Source organism: Hakea prostrata, chromosome 4 (assembly GCF_041222555.1).
Source record: "Hakea prostrata isolate BN-2017 chromosome 4, UWA_Hpros_2, whole genome shotgun sequence".
NCBI classification, from domain to species: Eukaryota; Viridiplantae; Streptophyta; class Magnoliopsida; order Proteales; family Proteaceae; genus Hakea; species Hakea prostrata.
The window spans coordinates 41,796,860-41,820,226 of NC_142603.1; the positions used below are offsets into that span (position 1 = coordinate 41,796,860).

The following is a 23,367-nucleotide window of genomic DNA, read 5'->3' on the forward strand; positions in this document are numbered from 1 at the left end:
CTTTGCTTCTGTTTCCCGAAACAAAAATTGAAGCACATAGACTTAAGTGAAACAAGTTCTAAAAGGGTTATGATAGTCATTTACATCTAGATATAAAGTTTGAAGCTTTGAGCTACAAAAACATTTCAAGAAGCAAGCCTTATCAACCATTTTTAAAAGTGTTTCTTGGAAGAGAAACAAGAAAAACTGTAGCATTTTTGAAGCAGAAACACTGGGTGGGTTATCAAACAGGTCCCAAAACTTTCTTAATTGCAATGCCTGGCCAGCCTGCACCTATATAAGATTTGGCAAGAAAAGAATAAAAATCATGCCTATAGCGTTCCAACAAGGGAACCATTATTTCAGGAAGAACTTGAACACCCTGTTTGCTCATAGAGATGGCAGCCTGAAATAAAATCATGCTTGCATTTCAGTTAGTTCTGGATATGCTATCCCAAGCCTGGACACATTATCAGAAATAAAATGTCAACATCAATCTTTTATGTATCAATACATAATATCTTTTCGTTTGCAAATCAAGCATGTTTTCAGGATGTCATTCATATTATTGTGAAGTGAACGGACTTGACCCCATTGATCTACAAGTTGAAATTTCATGCAGCAACTATAGGTGCTTAATCTTAAATAAATAACTGGTTTCACAACTTGAACATTACGGTTGTCGATGAAGTCCAAATTCACTGGTCGTTAGGGTAAATGCACCTACCCTTTATTGGCACCATAACCTAGATGCTTGACTCTGGATATGCACCATATGGCAGTTCAAGGATGATCTTTAATCTCCAAACTTAAGTTTTAGGACCCGTTTGATAACCCACCCACTGTTTCTTGCGTCATTCTCAAGACAATGACAGCTCTCGTCTCTTGAGAATGACATACTGTTAAGTCACTCACAAATTATTTAAAATCCCTTACCTATGAATTAAAAAACTTTGAGAATAGGAAACAGAGAAAAGAAAAGAAGATTTTAACAATAGGGATTTACTGTTTTACTGATACAGTTCAAGTCAAATTGAGTTTAGGTACTTTCTTATTCCCCTAGTTTGTTCCTTACGTCATTGTATACAGTCGCCAACACTGCATGGAACACTCAATTCCATTGATCCCTTTTTCTCTCTTTTTTTTTTTTTTCTTTTTCTTTTTTTCTTTTTGTTTGGGGGGGGGGGGGTTTACAACCATATGTACCCAGTTTGTTGTGTAAATTTCCCAAGTCTGATACAAGGTTACAGTGAAGTAAAATATGAAAGTAGAGATTTGGGATTGCATTGTTAATGCTAATTTATCCAAGTACTTTTAGTACTCTCACCATGCAATAGACATGGCCTGCAGTCTTATGCAAAGATTAAGAAATCAGTACTGAAGGTTGGAGCATTTGCTGGCAAGTCCAATCCTATCCAGTAGATCAGACTGAACCAGACAAGAAACAATTATTAAAATGATATGAATGGTGATCCATTCCCATCCTGATCAGATCGTTCCAATAGATGGCTAGTACTTCAGGCACTTGATATTTACACTATTAATGAAGCCACTTTGTCCGCAGGATTCAACAAGTTTATACCTTTTATATATTTTCATACTGAAAAAATCCAATCAATGCCTTGGACCTCCCCCGGGATCCTGGCTGCTCCATCAGCATATCTCCTACTGTTATCAGAGGTGGTTGACAATACCACAGAGGTACTGGATGCAGAGAAAACTAAAAATTTAGCAAGTTAACTAAGATAATAGAGGGCATCATACCTTCTACCATGGAAACCAAGCATGGGATTTACTTCTGAGAGATTCTCAACCTTTGAAAATACCTCCTCTTCAGTCGAGCAAGGGTCAGAAGCTAGTTTGCTGATCATCTGTTCAATATCACCCTCTCGCAAAAATTTCCGGAGAGAAGGTTCTAACAGCCTGATTTGTCACAGGAAGACCTGAAATTTCAACACTAACTCTGATATAGCCGAAGAATGAACTGTAAAAATAGACTAGAAATAAAACCAAGGCATCATGCTGAATTGTAAATACCTAAGAAATAAACCCTAGTCAAAGAGCAAATCCCAAATATCCATCAATGCCATTCCCTCATTAATTCCATGAAGATGCCCAAATTCACCAAAAATGGAATTTGATAGCAGGAAGGTCAAAACTATACGTTTAGCATCAGTTCACTTCATAAGTGGGCATGCCCACAAGCAATCCAGAAGTCAGTTAGTATATGCAACAGGACTACGAAATCTCCTCCTGCGCAGAACCAAAGCCAAGTCTATTTTGTCATTATTTCCCTAACCAACCAACAGTTTGCACAATGATTGCATGGTTTGATCAATTTCAGTAATAGCATTCATCACTCCCCAATGAGACTCATACATTAGCCTGGGATCATACATTTTCTTTAAAGCATATAAACATATAGGGAAAAAATAGAAGTACAATCCATTGGATAAAAGATTCCTCCAAAATCAGATCTTGGTAAGGCAATAGTAAAGTCCTGTCTTTTTTCTGGTGTCACAGCCATTATCATTTGTCTCACAGCCTTTGTCCTCTTATCTGATGCAAAGAACTGAGACCCCAAACAGCAGGGGGAATCAAAATTTGTGCCACATGAAGTTTTATTTTAGGATGATAAGTCCCAAATAATTTTTGATATTACAAGTCTCTTCTTTTTAGGAAAACAAAGAGGACGACTTTTGTTGCAAAAAATCATGCATTTCCAAGACTTCGCAGTAATTCTGAGACTGCATTCTATGTCTTACCCTCTCAACAATAAAGAAGATAAAAAAATAATAATAAAATAATTTGATATCTGCCATATGCTCTATCCTACACAGTGCAATCCCTTGTCCACCATTATTTCTTGCTGTTTGAGCATCTTCTGGTGTGTCAGCATTTGCCATAACCTCTGACCCACAATTCCATTCATTAGTTGGTGATTTTATAGAAAGTTGCATGTACAACTTGACTAAATGAGTTATACCTTGAAAGACCTTTATCTCATTGACCCTGAAGATAAAGGTTTCCAAGTCACGACTTACAGCTGAAGGAGCAAGTGTCTGCTTCCCTATTATCACTTCCCCTGTAGATCCATGGAGTGAAGGCCAGTCACCCTCCTTAATTATCTTGAAAGACCTTTCTCTCTCTTTTTTTTTTTTTTTCTTCCTGTAGGCAGAAACTGTCTAGTACTTCTCATATTATCAAAACAGAAAATGTCAAGGCTTCACACATAAGTCAGAGCATCTACATACACAACATTTTCCCCACCCACGGGCAACAACAGCTGCATGTGAGGTCATGCCACCTCTGACTGTCAAAAAACCAGCAGCTGCATGATTCCCCCAACATCCTCTGGGCTGGTCTCTGTCCTCACCTCTAGACAAAACTAAACTAAGGTCGTTCAGGAAATAATTTGGTCCCAGACTCCCATTAAAAGATCACAGTAGCCTCTTTGCCAGCAGGTTTAACAACTGGCATTCTAGGAGATAATAACTTTACATGGCTATTCAAGGATTCCTTCTTCTAAAATAAACAGTTTTCTCTATTAAATGCAAACAAATGAAATATATTGATAGGTCATTTAATTGCATTAATATTATATCAAATCCTTTGTATTTTAATGAGACTAGTTGGTTGTTTTATTTGGATATGGACAGATTATAGCATTTAGATATCAAATCTATAAAAAGAATGGTTAGAAGCATATTGACACATTTTTAAATCAAATCAAAGAATCACACCCAAATTAAGATGGAAGATTTGATTATGTCCAAAGCTAGAGGTTTGATCTTGCCCAAATCAGAAGGATTTTCGTAAAAAGTCTTAATTCTACAAGCAAATATTTCGTTCTCTCTTGCGATCAGACATCTAAGGAAGAAACTGAATTGGAAAGTGACTAAATTGGAAACTAGTGAATTGGCAAAGATGAAGAAAGGAAACAACTGAATTGGGAAGAATTGCATTGCCAAAACAAACGATGGAAATAACAGAATTGGAAAGAATGCAGAATTGGCAGGATTCCTCTATAAGAAGGAACGCATTTTCAGAGATTGAAGAACACACAAGCTACAACAAAAGGAAGCCACAGTTCTGAGGAAGAACGGCATAATGTTTTCTATTTTCATTTCTTTGTTTTTCTTTTCCATGTCTAGCTAATTCTAGCTTTCGATCAAGATTAATGGAAGTTTGATTTTCACCAATTGTGAGACTTTGGATTATCAGTTTTCTTTAATTATCAGGTATTTATGCGTTTTCTATATTTATTATGTTATTGTATTAATCCTTAGACAAGAGGCCTGTTGTTTTATGATTAATACAATACTCAGTCAATTCTTATATAAGTGACAAATAGCATTCTCGAATGGGTAATCAATGCCCTGGAGAGTTTGCTATGAGAATGTATATCCTAGTTTAAATAAACAAGGCTTTTCCGGGTTTATTGACTAGGGATTGGGTGTTTTAATTTTTAATGCGATTAATATACATAACTCAAAGGACAAATCCGAAGGTTATGTTTATTAATTAGGGAATAACTCAAAGGACAGATCCAAAGGTTATCGATAAAGTATGGAAAGATTGGTTGTTAGAGGTCTGATCCTCAATGACCATAACCAATCTACCCGAAATTAAAGTTTTTATTTTTTTAAGTCAATGATCAATTGAGAGAATCAATACTGAAGTTAACTCTTGATCGAAAGTTTTTATTATTCTAATTTTCTTGTTAACTACTGCATTCGTTTATTTTTATTTAATTTGTTGATTCAAAACCCCCCAATTTTTATCAAAGAATAAATCTTCACCAATCTCTGTGGATTCGACCCTACTCACTACTAATACAAATTCAGTTGAGATAAGGATTATCTTTGGTGGATTCGACACCCATCAATATTAAACAATAAGAAGAAGAAAAACAGAAGGCACCCATAAGCATTATTCATTGACAATATGTAAAAGTAAGACCATATGCTTTTACAAGCATCATGGTTGAATCACTTAAAACCAGGCAATTGGAAAAATGCAGCGTTGGGAGATCCTTCAAACTAAAAATTAGCTCAATCAGATAGCATGATGAATGTAAAATATCACATTCTTGTGAGAAGCTGCAAATGTTTACGGTTCCGGTTAATTTTAAAGTCTATACGCCTGGATGATTTCTTGGCTAATGTACCCTACATTTCCAGAATTTTCAGGTATAATCTTGAACAATCAAGAATTTCACAAAAAGAAAAGGGTTCATGTAGAAAACAGGTGTGACAACTTAAAAAACTCAACATAACAATAATTATAATTCATTTAGCTACCATTTCATAACCCACCTGGAAGGGGGGAACAAAGGAAATGAGAAACTTGTAAATGAGAATCAAATAATAATAGCAACATACTTGAACCATTGAATTAAGAAACTATAACAAATACAAACCAAATCTCTAAAGAATAAGAAAAGAAAAGATTTTCAACTTCATAATCAGGATAGTTATGGCAGGATGAAATAAAAACAGAATGTCTTACAAGATCAAAGACCCAGAGGCATACCTTGAGAGGAGGATTATCAGGAGCCAAAAGTTTTTGTCAGCAAGAAGAGAAATATACAACTAAATTGCACTTGATTACTTTTATGTGTGCTTATGTTGTAGTTTAAAGAATAAATGGACTTCAATCCTGACCACCTATGACATCGTTGGAAATTACAGATACCATTCAGCGTGCTCTCAATCTGCAGACGGATATAGAAACTAGGAACAATTTGAGAACTGCAAAGCCAATTACGCCTTTCTCGAGTTCCTGCATCTCGCCTTAAAAGCAACCTACAACTTCGGCTCCATCTCCTAAAAGAACTCGTCCGTAAGTCTGATAAGCAACTCAATTTGCCATTGAGCCCAGCCCACACCCAAAAAAGAAGCCCTGTTTCAGCCTCACTCCAAGAGAGCCCAATTCCAGCCTCAACCCAGGAGCAGCAAGCTAAGCGTGAGAGGAATCCACCAGCATGGATGGAAGACTATAAAACTTAGTCGTAACTGAATTCTTCAGGGAGTCTATTAAAAAGGAAACCAGAGCATAACCAATCCATATGAATGATATCAAGATATTTTTCTCCTCTATTACTTTCTTTGGGAGTCACCAATTACTCGAAAATTGCCCGATTCTTAAGTTTGATTCTAGATTGCAGATTTAAGCTTATCATTTGGTGCTTTCATTGAGAGAAACTTCAATCAGTGCTGTAACATGAAGAACGCAGAGCTAGCAGACGCTGTCAAAGCCATTCAAGCGCAATTGGAAGGGCGCATTTGACAGACAATGGGTTACACACCCAATTGGAGATGCAAGGAGCATCAATCGCCCATATGACTCAACAATTCCAGTCATACATGTTAAAAATGGAGGAGCAAATGGCTGAGCTACGATTGTCTATCCAGAAGTCGGTTGAGAAACCATCTGCAACAAGCTCGAAGGGGCCGATCTTTCAAGAACCAGGTATTACATTTAGATCTGTAATTCCTATTCATTCTTCACAAACAAAACAGGTCTCATGCCGCTACTAAAGTCAATGAAGATGGAGATCCCCAATTTGATGGCACTGATCCAATTTACTCCTCAATATTCTTAATTTAGGATTTACTTTCAGCATTTAGTTATTGTTCTCCCTACCCCTGGGTCTTGATCAGAGATGCCTACGTTAAGGCTTCATTTCCTCTTATTACTATACTATTTACTTTCTGCAATTTCTTTTTCAGCATTTATTTATTGTTCTCCCTTCCCCTTCATCCTTGATCAGAGCCTACAGTCGTGCCTCTCTTTGGTTAAGATTTCCCTTTCCTTTTATTACTCTGTTATTTATTCTCTGCAATTTCTTTTTCTCTAATATCCGTTCCATGGTGGACTGTAAGCTACGGCAAAGGGTCCACGGTCAAAGTCATTATAATTATACTCCCCTTCCCTAGATCTATGGACAAAGTTATTATAATTATACTCCCCTTCCCTTGACACTCGAATCACTTCCCTTTTATTTTTATTTATTTATTATTTGCATTTTTTTGCTGCCTTTACTAATTATGCATTGGTTATGTTTGCTTTATTTTTCGTCTCAATTTGATCGCATTAGATGTATGGATTAGGACTGTTCGTTTAGTTTAATTAAATAATTAACAAATTTGAATCATTGCACTCTCGCATTATCATTAAGAAGTTAATTTCTAAAGTGGCATATCTCCTTGAGATCGACCCGTTAGCTACACGATACCGTGCGCTTGCGGTTACTTTTAATTTCACAAACACTCACAATCAAAACAATTAGAAGAAAAAGTAGAGAGAATAGATTAGAGAAGAAAGAGATTGAAAACTAACCTTATAGAAGAATAAACAACGGAGAAACTCTAATGGATGCTTGGGATCTTCCTTGGCTTCGAAGAAAAGGTTCTAAGCTTCTTCCCACGTTCTCGAGAGGCTTAGGAACATAATGGAGCTGAAATCCACGAAGTTCTAATATATAGAGCACCAAAAACCCTAAAAAACAAAGTTTTACAAAACTGCCCCTGACCTTGTGGGTCTCTCAGCAGGGTCTGTCAGATCTGATTGACCCAGGTGAGCAACCCAGGTTGACAGCAAGCCCAAAAACAAAGATTTCAAGCTCTAGACCTCAAAATTGTCAATGGGGCCTCTCCCAACTCAAACAAGTGACTTACCTAGCATTGAGGGACCTTCCAAAACATGTCCAACAAGGCCTCAAGTCCATCAACCAAGCTCTTCAACATCAAGATGCAGTTTCTTCTCCAAATCATATAAGGTTTCCAAATAGGGAACTCCATCATCAATCTCCATGGCTTTTGGGTCAAACACCATGTCTTCCAATGAGATGGCCCACAATGTCTTCTTCCTTCACTTTGGGTCTTTAGATCTACACTAAGAGAGAGGTCTAACCTGACTTCCTAGACCTTCCAAAGATATCAACACTATACTCAAGGTCCAACTTCAAGGTCAAACAGCAATCAAATCACTTCTTCATCCAAAACAAATAGGGTTTTCAGGTTAGGGTTAGGTGGGATTTCACACATATCCCAAGTCCAACAACTCGGCTAAGGTCTTGGGCTTTTTCTCAACAATAGAGGTAACCAACTATTCGTTAGTTATAGCTCTTTTAAAGCTGTGAAAGCCACTTTATCGTCCAAATCTTTGATAAGGATGGAGATGTTGTTAAAACGAGTGATGAAGTCTCGGATATACTCAAAACGCCCTTGCTTGAGGGCCAGCATGTTGTCCTTTGTCTTATTCTTTTTTATTCTACTTTTAAATCTTGCCACAAAGGCATATCCCAACTCCATAAAGCTGTGGATGGAGTGTCTGGATAGCTAGAGAACCAGGTTGTGGCTGGTCCAGTTAATGAGGCTGGAAAGCATCTTGATGGGGTCCCCTCCCCTGCACATAGTCATAATAGACGTGAAGTGACTAATGTGCGCTATAGGATCTGTTGTCTTATTATAGGATGTAATAATGGGGGTACGGAAAACTACCGATAAATGTGCTACCATGATCTCAGGTACAAAAGGATCCTGGCTCAGCACAAGTTGAACTACATCAGGAACCTTTTTGTCTAATTGAAATAGATGTTTGTTCATGTCCTATACCTGACGATACAGAGTCTCATCACGAATAGATGCAAAAGCCTTAGATACTCTATCATCAAGTAGTGGACCTTTGGACTCAGCCACACACTCCTTTAACGTTCGGCGAAGCTTTGAAGCATGATGCAACAAATCCCCAGCTCCAGGAAAAGAGTGTTTGTATGCATGGGTCCCTAATTTGTCAAAGACAAATCTGTTTCCACCTTCATCCACAACCTTGGTCTTTCCCTTGCCCTTGTGTTTTGCTTGTTGAGCGTGAAGCATGTTTGCTTCACTTCCCTGTCATTATGACTGGCAAGGGAAAGAATCGCTATTCTAGGCAAAACAAGAGCAGGGTAAGCAATCACATTAATCTTTGAACATTTAAACAAAATGAATTAGAGTTCCATCTGTAGTAGAGCTAGAGAATGGGCAACACCCGAAATGCCTATGCAATTTCCCAATAGGGTTCTGATAAATGGAAAAACATAGAATATTATTGCTGGTCCATACCTTCGTTGGCAATGAACAAAACCTTACTAGCATCACTACTTTAAGTCGCAAATATTTCACTTGGCCCAATTTTGTGAATTTGAAATATTACTAAAAACCCAACATTAGGTTTCCATTAACTTTGACTTTGAAATTATGATTTTGCCCATGGGCTGAAGGGGGTAAAAGGAAATGTAATTTCTTTTTTTAATATTACAGCACTTCATTTAAAATTTTCAAATTTACAAAAGAATTCCCTATTCAATTGATTCACTTGAATAAGAAGAGCAGAACCACCTCCCAATTCTGACTTCCACTGCCAACCAAAAATTGAAGAAGACGATCACTAACTCCCTTCACCTCCAATCTCTGACTTCCATCGCTGACCAAAATGTCAAATTTGTTCTAACGACTTAAGGATCCAACAGGAGAAATCAGAGATCTTTGAACTATATAATGGAATGATGCGCGTCAAGAACAACAACTATGGCCACCATCCCTAAACTCTTTGACCCCAACAAACAAGGTATCCACCCTCCTTTCTCATTCATCTCCCTTGGGGTGTGGGATATTTTTCCCTCTGGTTCATATATTGGTGGTAGAACTATTTTTGAAGTTTTGATTGATTAAATAGGGAAGGGAAAGGAGTTGTTCTTTCTCTATCATTAGATCGGAAGACCAATCAGAAGCCAGCAGTGGAAGAGAGAAAAGATGAAGAACGTTTTAGTGGCCGGTGGTGTCATTAATGATCTCGAAAATGGGGAACCAATCACTAGAACATGGATCTACTCTCTGTTCTTACAGAAAACAACAAATTAACAGGCCCATGCCAGTTTCTTCTTTGGATATGTGAGGCCATTTTTAGACAACCAAAAGAGGAGCAAACAATTTTGTAAAATATGTTCCTTCATCCCATGGGTAAAATCATAATTTCAATTTAAAGTTAACAGAAAACTACATTGGGTTTTTTGTTATTTCAAGTTGACAAAGTTAGCCAATTGAATATTTGCTACTTGAGTGAGCAAAATGAAAAAAAAAATCTATATATAACTATAAAGTAGGGGTGTCAACGGTGCGGTTTGGGGCGGTTTTGGGCTGAAAAACACTTAGCCCAAACACGGCCCATTAGCAAAATAACGGTTTTGGGCCAGTTTTGGTTTGATGCGGTTTGGGTTCGGGCTAACTAATGGTTTGGACTAACGGTTTAGATTCGGGTTGACTAGCGGTTTATGGTGTGTAAGAAAAAAAATACTAAGAAACAATTGAGGATCCTACAACAAAAGCAAAAATTATATAGAAAGGAAAGTTGCTATTGGTCAATTTCCATTAAAAAAAACCCACCCATTCTATAGAAATCAAGAACCTAGATATTAAGTAGTAAAATGATTATTTGATTTTTGAATTCATGATTAATTTTTTTAATTGTCTATACCAACTACGTAATGGTAATATAATGATTCGAATACTACTTAATGTAAAATTACAAAACGGGTTATAACAAGTTGCGGTTCGGTTTTGGGTTGGTGCGGGCTCCACAACCCTTAGCCCAATTATGGCCCATTAATATTCGGTTCGGGCCCGGTTCGGGCGGTTCGGGCTATAACGGGCCGATGCGGTGCGATTTAACGGTTCGAGCTATAAATTGACACCCCTAGTATAAAGGGATAATTACTATTGCCCCCCTGTAATTTGATTTTATTACTATAAAACCCTGTTCTTTACAAAATCAATGTTGCCCCCTTCCTTATAACGGTGTTAAGTAGCCATTAAGTTTGAATATGTAATGTATAATTTGTCCTTCATTAAAATATAATATCGAAAGACGATGCTGCCTCATTTATAAAAACCAAATTAAATGTCAATTTTACCCTAAACTTCATTTATTTTGAATTAAAGAAATGGGCAAAATCCAAATCTGATTTGGTTTCCCACCTTCACTAAACTTCATTTATTTTGAATTAAATAAATGGGCAAAATACAAATCCGATTTGGTTTCCCGCCTTCACTAAGCTTCATTTATTTTGAATTATATAGAAATGGGCAAAATCCAAATCCGATTTGGTTTCCCACCTTCACTAAACTTCTTATATTTTGAAAATATTTTAGGTGATATTCAGTTTCTAATTTGAGTTGAATTCGATTTTCCTTCCTATTCGGTTTCTATTTGAGTTTTATTCAATCATTCTTTCTTTATTTGGTGGTTTTTTTAAGAATAAAACGGATTATAGTTACTTTTTTCTCCACAGTTAATTAAGGGTACTACTGTAAAGTGACAAAAGGGTAAATAAGTAAAGAGATAAATATAATGGTATTTTGGGGTTCTTGAGAAAATATAAAGGTGCCACATCATTAGTAAACTAATGAAACTTAATGGTAGGGGCATTAGTAATTGTAGATAAAGTTAAAGGTTGGATTAGAAATTTTAAAAAGTACAGGGATAGGTTAGTAATAAATCAAAGTACAGGGGGACAATAGTAATTATCCCAACTATAAAAGTTAGTGCATTTTTCCTTTGGCAAATTGATGTGTTGGTTGGAGCATGTCTATGGTTGTCTTATCAAAGGATTGCATTCTTCTCCATAAATTTGATATAGTGGGTCATTTAATTTAGGGTCCTTTATGTATCAATTCTTATTTTTTGACTTTTTCATTTTTGCTTTAGCAAATCACTATTTTTTTCAACCCTTTGGACATTTTCATCCCTACATTAATATGGTTAATTTTAGGGTTAAAGATGTCTATAGGGATGAAAATCTTTTTCACTAGTTTGGTAAATTCAAACTCATTTTTAGCTAGTATTGTTAATTGAAACTTGAGTGGCAACCATGGTAAAAAAATTTTGGTTATGATAAGTGAAAATAATAATCACAAACCAAACGGGTCGAACCATGGTCAGCTCGGCTTACTCCGGTCGGGACCAAACGAGAAGTTAACCCAGAGATGTCTTGAGGACAGAGGAACTCGATGGTAATGGGAAGAAACGTGATCCCACTAGATTCGTGATGGGCAATCGTGCCCAAAAAGGAAAAGGCAACTGACTCAGATTAGGAGATTAAACCCTACGATCGTATGACGATTGGGGAGACTCGTTAATTGATCTAACGGTAGGAAATAAGAGGTGAACTTTGCCAATGCAGGGTTGCTTCAGTGGTAAAGACCTATACTTCTCAGTGGAGAGGTCTTGGGTTCGACCCTTGCGGATGGCATTACATTTCTAGTATTAAAAAAGCACCAGTACCAAAAAAAAAAAAGAGGTGAACCATATAGAAGACAAAGAATAACCCGAAAAGAAGGTAATTGAATCGTTTCCCTCCATTGAATCTTTCAGTTAAGTTCTGCAACTCGATATAACTCTTTTGTGGTGCTCTTATTGATTTAACCATCGGAGGTGGGTTCCCAATCACCGAGTCGGCCCATGTCTAACATTCATTTTGCAGGTTTCTGAAGGTTGAACAAATTTCAAACGCATCAGGCTACATATCGCTAAAACATGGCGATATTTCACCATTTCGATGAGCAGCAAACTGAAGGGAAGGTCGCTACGAGATATTCCATATATTGGTGATCAATTGGCGAGAACTTGCCGAAAAGTCGAATATCGGTGATTTTTCGAACGATCACAATAAATTCAATGATTTCTCGTCATTTATAATCGAATTTTTGGCTAAATTGCGTCCTTGTTTAACTAATTTCGTCTTGATTTTTCAGTATTTTTCATCTTTGGCCTCCAATTATAGAAGCCAATCAATCGTGGATGAGAGCATAGTTGGCAAGATAATTTGGACACCAAAGATATAATATAAATGCATAAGTTAAGGTTTGTTGACTCTTGCAATTGAATCCAACAATACGAATGAAATGCCTATGGAAAAATTGATTGACTCTTGTAATCACAAGATATGACGGAAATGCATATGGTAAGAGAAGATTAATTGACTCTTCTAATTGGAATTATAAGATATGACTGAAATGCATATGGTAAGAGAAAATTAATTGACTCTCACAACTAGAATCACAAGATATGATGGAAATGCATACGGTAAGCAAAATCTAATTGACTCTTGTGATTGAAATCACAAGATATGACAAAAAGGCATATGGTAAGAGTTAGCCTTTCATTTCGAAATTTGGCAGAAACATCCACCAAAATTTCGGTAAAATGTTGGACCTTGGTGGGAACCTTGTAAATAGCAACTTTTAAACGGAAACGTAAAAAAAGGCCAACGCAAAGCTGTTCTAGTGTTGCATGGTGTAAGGGAAACTACTAGGTGCGCGGATTTTTTAGCCGGATTGGCAACGTCGGACCAAGAAATTTTGTTGGATCCTCTCTCTTTGCCTACTTAGTTCTCTCAATATGTTGTAGAAGAGCGACAGGGTCGTGGGTTCCTTAGAACCTAATCCTGTATTATTGTTTGTATTCTATTTATTTCCATTAATATAAAGTCTCATTTTCTCCAAAAAAAAAAAAAAAACTGTTGTAGTGGTAAAACTAACACTTCTTAGTGAAGAGGTTGTTGGTTTGACTCTTACTGAGGCATATTAATATCTCTATCTCCCGGCTAAGGCTCTTTTTGGTATCAATTCTCATTCTCTATTATGCCTATTTAAAATAAATAAGTACAAGAATTCATTATTTTTTTTGGCCACATTTAACTTATTCTTTTTTTTACATTTTTTTATGAGGTTCATCGGGGCCAGCTTGCGCGCACCACGATTACATCCTCAAATTAATGCCGCCGAATGGTTGCGAACCCAAGACCTCCCCGTGGGAGATAGAGTCTTTAACCGCTTTACTAACCCATTATTAGTCAAGAATGAAAAATGATTTGGTGAATTTTATCAAAAATAAATTATGGAATGAAAAATCAGTTTAGTATATCAAAAAGAATCGCCAAAAAATTTCACAAATTTGTAAAATTTCATTCCCACCGTATCCATCTCTCAGATTTGAATGGAATTTGAATCGCCAAAAAATTAAAAATAAAATTAAAAAGGAAAAAAGAATATCCCCATAAAAAAGGAGTTTGAGATAGTTTGGGATTTGACCGATAGAGTATTTGAGTTTGAACTCTAATCGTATTCTTTTATAGCCTAGCCTGGCCCTCAAACAAATCTTCAATTAGTTTCCAAATCCCGTAGAAAAAAACCCCACTCTCTTCAACAAAGGAAGAAGAAGAATGACGATGGCCGTCATGGAGCCGTCTTTACCAGGCGAATTAATGGATGAGATCCTCTTAAGATTACCAGTAAAGTCCGTAGTTCGATTCAGGTGCGTATCCAAAAAATGGTATTCTTTAATTAGTTCTCCTTACTTCACGACTCTCCATCTCAACCAATCCAAGAAGAAGGGAACGAGTTCGCGTTCTCTTGTTATCATCTCTAAAATAGATGAAATTTCAATGCTCTACACAGTAGCAAGAGAGGACCACGATTCACGTTTTAAAGTGGGCAATCGGAAAGAAATCTTTTTTCGTTTTCATGAGTTGGATCGCGGGTATCCTTCCATGCTTGAATTCAATGGTGTGACTTCATGTGATGGATTATTATGCCTCTCTTCATACCTTTCTAACCGTTCTTTTACTGGTTTTGACCTATATACATGCCTCATGAATCCGGTCAATAGAGAAGTAAAGATGCTTCCACCTTTTCCAATGAAATCTAAGTTTTTGCAGCACCTCTGGGTTGGATTTGGGTTTGAACCCGCGAGCGGAGAGTATAAAGTCGTCAAGATTGTGTACTATAAAGATCAACAATGGCACTCAAGGAGCAATGTTAGTGTATACTCTTTGAATTCTGTCACTGATAGCTGGAGAATACTTGAAGATATCCCGGTAGCAGATGCAGCCGCGCCCAGTTTTCATGATCCAAGCTCAGCAATAGTTATCAATGGTGCTGCTCATTGGGTGTTTTCTTCGGGGAAAGTATACTCCTTCGATCTGCTACATGAGGTACGAAGAGAGTTACCATCACTTCCAGTCTTCAGAATGTATAATCTTTGTGAGATGGGAGGAAGCCAGCTTGCTGCTTTCTGTAACAACCCAGAAGAAAGATCTCCCAAAGTTGAGATGTGGGTGATGAAGGAAATTGGTGTTAAGGAACCTTGGACTAAACGTGGAATCATCGATCTTAATTTTCCCGATAGTTGGGATCGTGGACTAGAAAATCTTCTGAACTATTACTCAGTAATAGGACAATGGAACGATGACGAGATTCTGTTCCAGCAGGCTTATAATGGGCAGCTATTTTTGTACAACACCAAGAACAACATGAAGAGGAATCTGGAAATTGATGGCCTTGCAACTACAACATTCATGGTGATAGGTCGAATTGATGAGAGTCTTGTTAAACTCATATATTAACTCCTTTTATCCGCAACATTGAGAAAGTAAGTTCAAAGAGTTGCAACATTTTTTTTCTTCAATTTTTTGAATAAATTTATGAAAGCTCTACCTTTTTTTTTTTTGGCCAAAAGTTCAACATTCATTTATAACCTTCGAAAAAAATACAGACACAAACACCAAACAAAATCTGAGGAATGGGTCAAACCCAATAAACCCTTAGAATACTGGTTGTAACAACTACAAAATCAGTAAAACACAATGGATATGATATACCTATCCACCACCAACGCCTACGGAGACTCACCACAAAGGCAGACACCAACATAGACACAGACACGCTACAAAGGCGGAGTTACAAAAAGCCCTCAAGGGTGAACACAGAACACGCCTCAAGGGTGGAGACAGAAAACGCCACAAAGGCGTAAACTCGGTTGTTGTAGCAAAGAGCGTTGGACAAAATAGAAAATGTCATACAAGTATAAGAATCCTATTTGCACAAGGTTACACACAAGTGACACAACATTACTTGATCTACGAGAGATCTTCCAACTTGAAATCTTCTCAGCCGGCCACTTGAGCTGCTGCAAGCCTCAGCAATAGCCTCAGCAATAGGGAACCTGTTGGAAAAGTAGCGACTAATCATAAGAAAAAGGGGATTTTCATTTGTGGCAGCAGCCGTGCCAGCCACCGAGGCAATCGGACGGTGGGGATTTTGCCAGAGGCAATCGGACGGTGTGGATCCAAATTCGGGGGTTATCACTGAAAACCTTTTAGACACTGTTTATTATAGGGATATTTATAAAAATAAACAGTAATTTAATTATTTTTAGTGATAAATTTGACAAATATATCCAATAAAAATTCAATTTTGGGGTCTATGTGCTTTTTAAATATAAAGTGGGGTGTCAGTACTTTAAGGCCTCTATTTTGGGGTGCGAGTGCAATTTGCTCTAATTACAATTAAACCCCTGAATTTTGATCCACACCGTCCGATTGCCTCTGGCAAAATCCCCACCCTCGGCAGCTGACAGCAGTCGCTGATGCAAATGAAAAATCCAGAAAAAAAGCCGTCACATCTGGGTGATCATTTTAGTCAGCTGAACTGAAACAGAAAGTTTCTTTCATGTAACTGATGAACATACTTGAATGGTGAACATGAAACATAATCAAGTCCAACCTCCTCTCAAAGGAAATAGATTATGCAGTTTTTGCATGTTCTATCCTCAAATGGATCATTCTATAGAATTCCTTTGGACAAATACACTGGCAGGAACTTTCCAACATCATCTCGACTGTATCCAAATGTCATTTGTGTGAGATCATTAGTCTCAAATTAGAAGAACTCCACTTCCATGGCAATCTATCAATAGGTAATTAATGAAGTAACTAGCAGAAAAGAAGTGAAAAATATATTGAGATTTACGTTACATCGTATGATGCTTATGAAAAGTCAATGAAACCTGTAACTTGTCAACCCCCATAAGATGACTATGAATTCAGAAACACATTTTATCTGTGCATTAAGTACTTTTACTTGTAGTAAGTGCTTGGGTACAGCCCTCCAAGTGATGTATGACTAATTTTTTCATTTTGAAATCTCAAAGTATACATGTTCGCTATATTTCTTTCTGTCCATCAACAAAAGATATATTTATCTCAGTGACTGATGAGCAAGTGAGATACAGTTTTCTCCCCTGATTGAATTAAGTCCATTATGTGCTCAAATTGTTCTCACCAAATGGTTCTCAGATGGCATTTAGCAAGTTTTCTATGCATATTGTTCCCCTGTAGTTTCTGATTAAACTTGCTTTCAAGCTATAGCTAGTGAAAGCTAATTCAATATGTTTGCAGGAATATTGAAAGAACAGTGAATTTCAACATACCTCATCGGCAAGTAACGCAGCCACCCTGAAAATCTCAATCATAGTTCCTACCTCATAACATATGGAAGTAGCCATCTCAGAGAACACCTACTCAGCAATGCTACGTATTAAACTCACTTGATGTCCTAGTTCCTGCACTCAGAAACTTCAATATTTGAGAAATACAAGTGCACTAATTTAGTGTATTGAAACATTTTTCCATCCACCCTTTTTCTGGTGAGTGAGTGGACGGCGAAGGTTTACAAAACAGTGAAAAGATTTGAATGGCACCTCATTTTTAGATATTCAGTACAGTATGAGAAAATGACAAGTATTCTATGGTTGCTACATAGGCTTCATTTACTTGGATGGGGAATCTTGAAGGGTATAGTTGAAAACAAAATTGAAACTTCCCAACAAACAGAGATTTTAGCAATGTATCTGACTTACAAATACAGCTGCTACAATTTGTTATTCCATTGGCTTAAAATGAAGGTGTTGTCATTGTTGGCAACTTAAGTGAGAATATTGAGATGTTTGAGTGGCTCATTAGTTGGGGTCAAATCAAGTTGGTTCAGCCAAGTATTGGAACTGGTTCAACAATGATTCTTTTGATATGGTACATCAACATACAATGGGATTTGATATGGTACAACAACACACAAAAACGTAGTTGTCTTTTTCAATAGTTTTACAAAAAGGTAAGTTCCTTTTTTAAAAAGGATTTGGAAAAAAATCAGATTTGAGAAAAAAGATAGAAAGAAAGAAGATAGTGCTGCAACGTTTTAAAAAAAATCAGATTTGATAAAGAAAAAAAAAAAAAAAAAAAAAAAGAAAGAAAGAAGATAGTGCTGCATCGTTTTGGAAAAAAATCAGATTTGAGAAGAAAAGAAAGAAAGAAAGAAAGATGATTGTGCTGCAACGATTTGGGAGAAATCAGATTTGAAAAAAAAAATGAAGATGGTGCTGCAACGATTTTGAAAAAGAAGATTTGAGAGAAAGAAGAGAAAGCATCGCTGAAAATGATTTGAATCTTTCTTCCTCCATATCTTCCATTTTTCTGAAATTTTAAAAGAGAAGAAGCTACTGCTACTGTTGAAGATCTGCTTTTTTTTGAACAAAGAGATGTTGCTGCTGTTTTTTTTTTTTTGACAAGAAAAAAACTGTTGCTGCTGCTTGAAGATCTGTGTTTTTGTTTGAACAAGAAGATGCTCTGTTGGAAGTTGTTGTTGCTGCGTTTTTTAACAAGAAGAAGTTGCTATTGAAGGAAGTCTTTTGTTTTGCTGAACAAGAAAGAAAGTGAAAGAGAAGGAAGGAAGAAGAAGCAGCAGAAGAAAAGAAAGGAACATGGTTGTAGTTACTTGCTTTCAAGAAAGATAAAGGGCTGTTGTTAGCCTATCTGAAAAAGTGCAGCAACGGTGTGTTTGAAACAGAAAAATAGAGGTGCAGCAAATGGTTTTTTAAAAGAGGGAAAACTGAGAAAGATTGAAAAGAGAAAAAAGAGATGGAGAAAAAGAGAAACAAGTATTGTTACCATGCATCTTACACAAGTTGAGGTAACCTGTATTCACAAGTTATTGTCTATTATTTTCTAGGTTATGTTTAATGATGAAGAACCTAGATCATGAATGTAATTTGGGGAACTTGAATTATTGGTTTACATTATGACCTAGCAAGTTGGAGCTTGTCTAGGGGGTTGGGGTTGGTGCCCTTGTCTGAATTGCATTTTAGACTAAAGCAGGGATTGGTGTTCTTGGACTGTTGTAGCAGCCAAAATATCTAGGAGTGTATTGAGTAATATACGAAACCCTAGGTAGGGTATTACTCCGTGGACGTAGGCAATTTGTCCGAACCACGTAAACTCTGGTGCATTTTGTCTTTGGTTTATTTTTCTTTGTTGCACATATTGGAGTGCCTTGATTGCAGAGTGGTGGTACACTGTCAGGTAGACCCAGCCACATTGTGGTGTGTGGTGGAGGTGTCCTTATGCAGTTGATAGCTACGAGAATGTTCTAATTAATCTTGTTCCGAGATTAAAGAAGCTTCACATTGAGGTGAACTTTTGAAGAAACTGATTTCACCCCCCCCCCTCTCAGTGTCAATCTAGGAATAACACAATTTATCCTCTATCTAAGGTCAAAAGTGACTCTATTATGCTACAAGATTTTGCTCCAGGGAAAATTATGTTTTCCTTCATTTTTCATACAATCAGATCGAGGTAAAGAAAATTCTTGCTTCAAAAAACATAAATTTTGGTTGAAAACCGATTGTTTATGGTTTTTTTTGGAGATAAGAATTGAACTTTCTGCCTATGTATGTGTCAAGAAGCAACTTTGCTTCTGTTTCCTGAATCAAAAATTGAAGCACATAGACTTAAGTGAAACAAGTTCTAAAAGGATTATGATGGTCATTTCCATCTAAACATAATGTTTGAAGCTTTGAGCTACAAAAACATTTCAAGAAGCAAGCCTTATCAACCATTTTTAAAAGTGTTTCTTGGAACAGAAACAAGAAAAACAGTTGCATTTTTGAAGCAGAAACACTGGGTGGGAAGAGGAGGTTGGTTCGTGTAATTTCTATGGTTCGGTGAAGGCCTTCCGCAACAGAGGATTAGGCATCGAGAGAGAGACTTTGAGAGAGATTGAGGGGATCAAGAGGTTCGAGAGAGATCGAGCGAGATATTCAGAGAGATTTAGAGAGAGTCCGGATTTAGAGAGAGATTCAAAGAGAGTTCGAGAGGGAGAGGGATATAGAGAGCGATAGACTTTGAGAGATATTGAGAGAGAGAGATTCAGAAAGAGTTCGAGAGGGAGAGGGATATAGAGAGCGACAAAGTTTGAGAGAGATTGAGAGAGGTCGAGAGATAAATCGAGAGAGAAATTAAGAGACGGATAAAAATTAATGATAAATTAATAATAATTTATGATTAAAATGTCTAAATTATCCTTGTAAAAATAAGTAAAATAATAACAGATAGTACAACATTATTGGTATTTGAAACAAAGATAAGGACAGAAAAAGATTTGCGAAAAAAGAGGATTACATACTTTTATAATAGTAGTATGATATATATATATATATATATATATATAAAAAAAAAAAAAAAAAAAAAAAAAAAATATATATATATATATATATATATATATATATATATATATATATATATATATATATATATATATATATATATATATATATATATATATATATATATTATTTTATTTTATTTTTATTTTTATTTTATTTTCCCACTTTGTCTCCACGTGAACTTCAAAAGCAAGTTTTATTTATTTATTTAATTCTCCACTTATTCTCTCTCTCTCTCTCTCTTTATTTCTAACAAATTTTTGCTCCTTCTTTATTTGTTTTTTCTTTTTCTATTTTACTCTTTTCTTATTATTATTTTTCCTTGTTTGTAAATTATTCTCCTTCTTCTATAAATATTACCTCCCTCTTAGGTCTAGTGTACACTTGATGTTCTCTTTAGTTTACTTTAGTTTGACACTTGATTTTCTCTTCAGTTTACTTTAGTTTTACACTTAATTTTCTCTTTAGTTTACTTTCGTCTTGCACTTTTTATTCTCTTTAGTTTGCTCTAGGTTTTCTCTAGTTCTTTGATTAATTTGTGGGTTCTAGTTTTTAGATTGAATGATAGGAAGATTGAAGTTGTGTAATTTTTCTTTTATGCAAGTGTAATTCCTTTAGTTTTATCAATGCCATTTCAAGTTCAAGTTCAAATTCAAGTTTCAAGTTTGAGGATTCGCTTTCTCTCAGGGTCTATCAATTGCAGATCTAGATTATTCTAGATCTGGTTGTTAGGGTTGGTTGAGATCCGAATCGTTTATTCAAGTTTTTTTTGGAAGATGCAAGTAAGTAAGATTCTTCAATAATCTTCTCTCCCCCCCCCTCCATTCCCGCTTCTATCTACCCCTCCATATTCTTAATTTAGGATTTAATTTCAGCACTTACTTACTGTTCTCCCTTCCCCCTTGGATCCTTGATCAAAGATGCCTACAGTCATGCCTCTCTTTGGTTAAGGTTTCCTTTTTGCTAATATTGCTTTATGATTGCTTTGTTATTTACTTTCTGCAATATATTTTTCTCGCATTTATTTATTGTTATCCTTTCCCCCTGGATCCTTGATCAAAGATGCCTACAGTCGTGCCTCTCTTTGATTAAGGTTTCCACTTCCCTTTTATTTTTATTGTTCGCATTATTTTTCTTGTATTTTATTTATGCATTGGTTATGTTTGTTTTATTTTTCGTTTCAATTCGATTGCATTAGATGTATGGATTAGGATCGTTGTTTCAGTTTAAATAATTAGTTAACAAAAATTGAATCTATCCACTCTCGCATAACTATTAAAAAGTTGAATTCTAGGTGGCATATCTCCCTGAGATCGATCCGTTAGCTATACGATACTGTGCGCTTGCGGTTATTTTATTTTGCAAATAGCTATTATCAAATCAGGGTTCACCACAAAGACATTCACAAAACAACTTTTAGAACACATGAAGGCCATTATGAATTTCTTGTAATGCCTTATCGTCTAACAAATGCACCCTCTACCTTTCAAGCCACCATGAACCAACTATTTAGACCTTACCTCAAAAAGTTTGTCTTCTTTGATGATATTCTAGTTTACAGCACTTCCCTTACCGAACATGAAACACACCTTGAGATTGTGCTCTCCTGCCCCACTACAAATCAGTTCTTTGTTAAGCTAACCAAGTGTTTTTTTCTGTCAAAAAGAGATTGAATATCTAGGACACATGGTGACTGACAATGGTGTAAAGGCTGATCCAAGGAAACTAGAAGCTATGACTCAATGGCCAATACCCAAAAACCTTAAGCAATTAAGGGGATTTTTAGGCCTAACTAGCTATTACAGGAAGTTTATGCACCACTACGCCACCAAGGCAGCACCCCTTACAAATTCACAAAGAAAAGATGCCTTCAAGTGAACTGCAGAAGCAAACAATGCCTTCGAAGAGCTCAAAACAGTGATGACAGCAGCCCCAATATTACAACTTCCAGATTTTGAGAAAGAGTTTGAAATAGAGACTGATGCTTCCTAAGTAGGCATTGGTGTTGTGCTCATGCAAGAGGGCCATCCTGTAGCCTATTTTAGTAAGAAACTCGGTGCTAAGATGCAAGCTTCATCAACATACCTCGGGAGTTGTATGCAATAACAGAAGCAGTTCTCAAATGGAGGCAGTACCTCCTTGGCTGACAGTTCATCATTAAGGCAGACCATAAAAGTCCAAAGGAATAGTTGGTGCAGATCATCCAGACACCAAAGTAGCAGGTGTTCCTCTAGAAACTCTTGGGATTTCAATTCCGAACCGAACACAAATCTGGCAAACACAACACAGCAGCTGATTCCTTATCTTGAAGGCTTGAAGAAGAGCAGCAAATCAACTCTCAACAATTGACAGCTTATTTGCAATTCTTAACTCATCCTCAATTGGATTTATTTGAAGAAATTAGAAGGGAGAATACACCGAACGAGGAGTTAATTCAAATAAACAAGGATATGGCTCAAGGAACAATGCAAGACGAATACACCATTAAAGATGACATCATATATCATAAAGGAAGGTACGCCTTGGCAAATAGACAACTCTCAAGTCAATTTTGCTAAAGGAATTTCACGAAACACCTACGGGAGGCCATGAAGGAATTAAAAAGACTCATGCTCGGCTTGCTACCAATTTCATTTGGCTTGGACTGCAACAAGATGTCCGCCGATTTGTGAGCTCTTTCTTAACCTGCCAGCAAGTTAAATACTCTACAACACCACCCGCTAGCCTCTTGCAGCCACTTCTCCTACTAGAGCAAATTTGGATCTAACCATGGATTTTATCCAAGGACTTCCGCTTTTCAAAGGCCATGCAACCATATTAGTTGTTATTGATCATTTGAGCAAGTATGCACATTTTGGATCTCTGCCACGGCATTTTACAGCTGAAACAGTAGTTGAACTTTTTGTGTAGATGGTAGTCAAGCTACATGGATTTCCTAAGTCAATTATCTCAGACAGAGATACAATCTTCCTTAGTGCTTTTTGGAAACACTTGTTCAGCTGTAGTGGA

The 23,367-nt window shown here is 36.5% G+C and overlaps 1 protein-coding gene and 1 pseudogene across 1 annotated transcript; one reads left to right on the forward strand and one right to left on the reverse strand.

Annotated features, from left to right (window-relative positions):
• Positions 1 to 223: 223 nt before the first annotated feature.
• On the reverse strand, positions 224 to 8,861 carry LOC149018921 (pyruvate, phosphate dikinase, chloroplastic-like; annotated as a pseudogene).
• A 5,390-nt stretch (positions 8,862 to 14,251) lies between these two features.
• LOC149018922 (F-box protein At3g07870-like) lies at positions 14,252 to 15,427 on the forward strand. The gene has a single exon (XM_089154014.1). The coding sequence runs from the start codon at positions 14,252 to 14,254 to the stop codon at positions 15,425 to 15,427; it is 1,176 nt and encodes a 391-aa protein (XP_089010140.1).
• Positions 15,428 to 23,367: the final 7,940 nt, after the last annotated feature.

Excerpts from the sequence above, each read along its gene's own strand:
- LOC149018922 (XM_089154014.1), top strand. The coding sequence starts at position 14,252 with ATGGCCGTCATGGAGCCGTCTTTACCAGGCGAATTAATGGATGAGATC.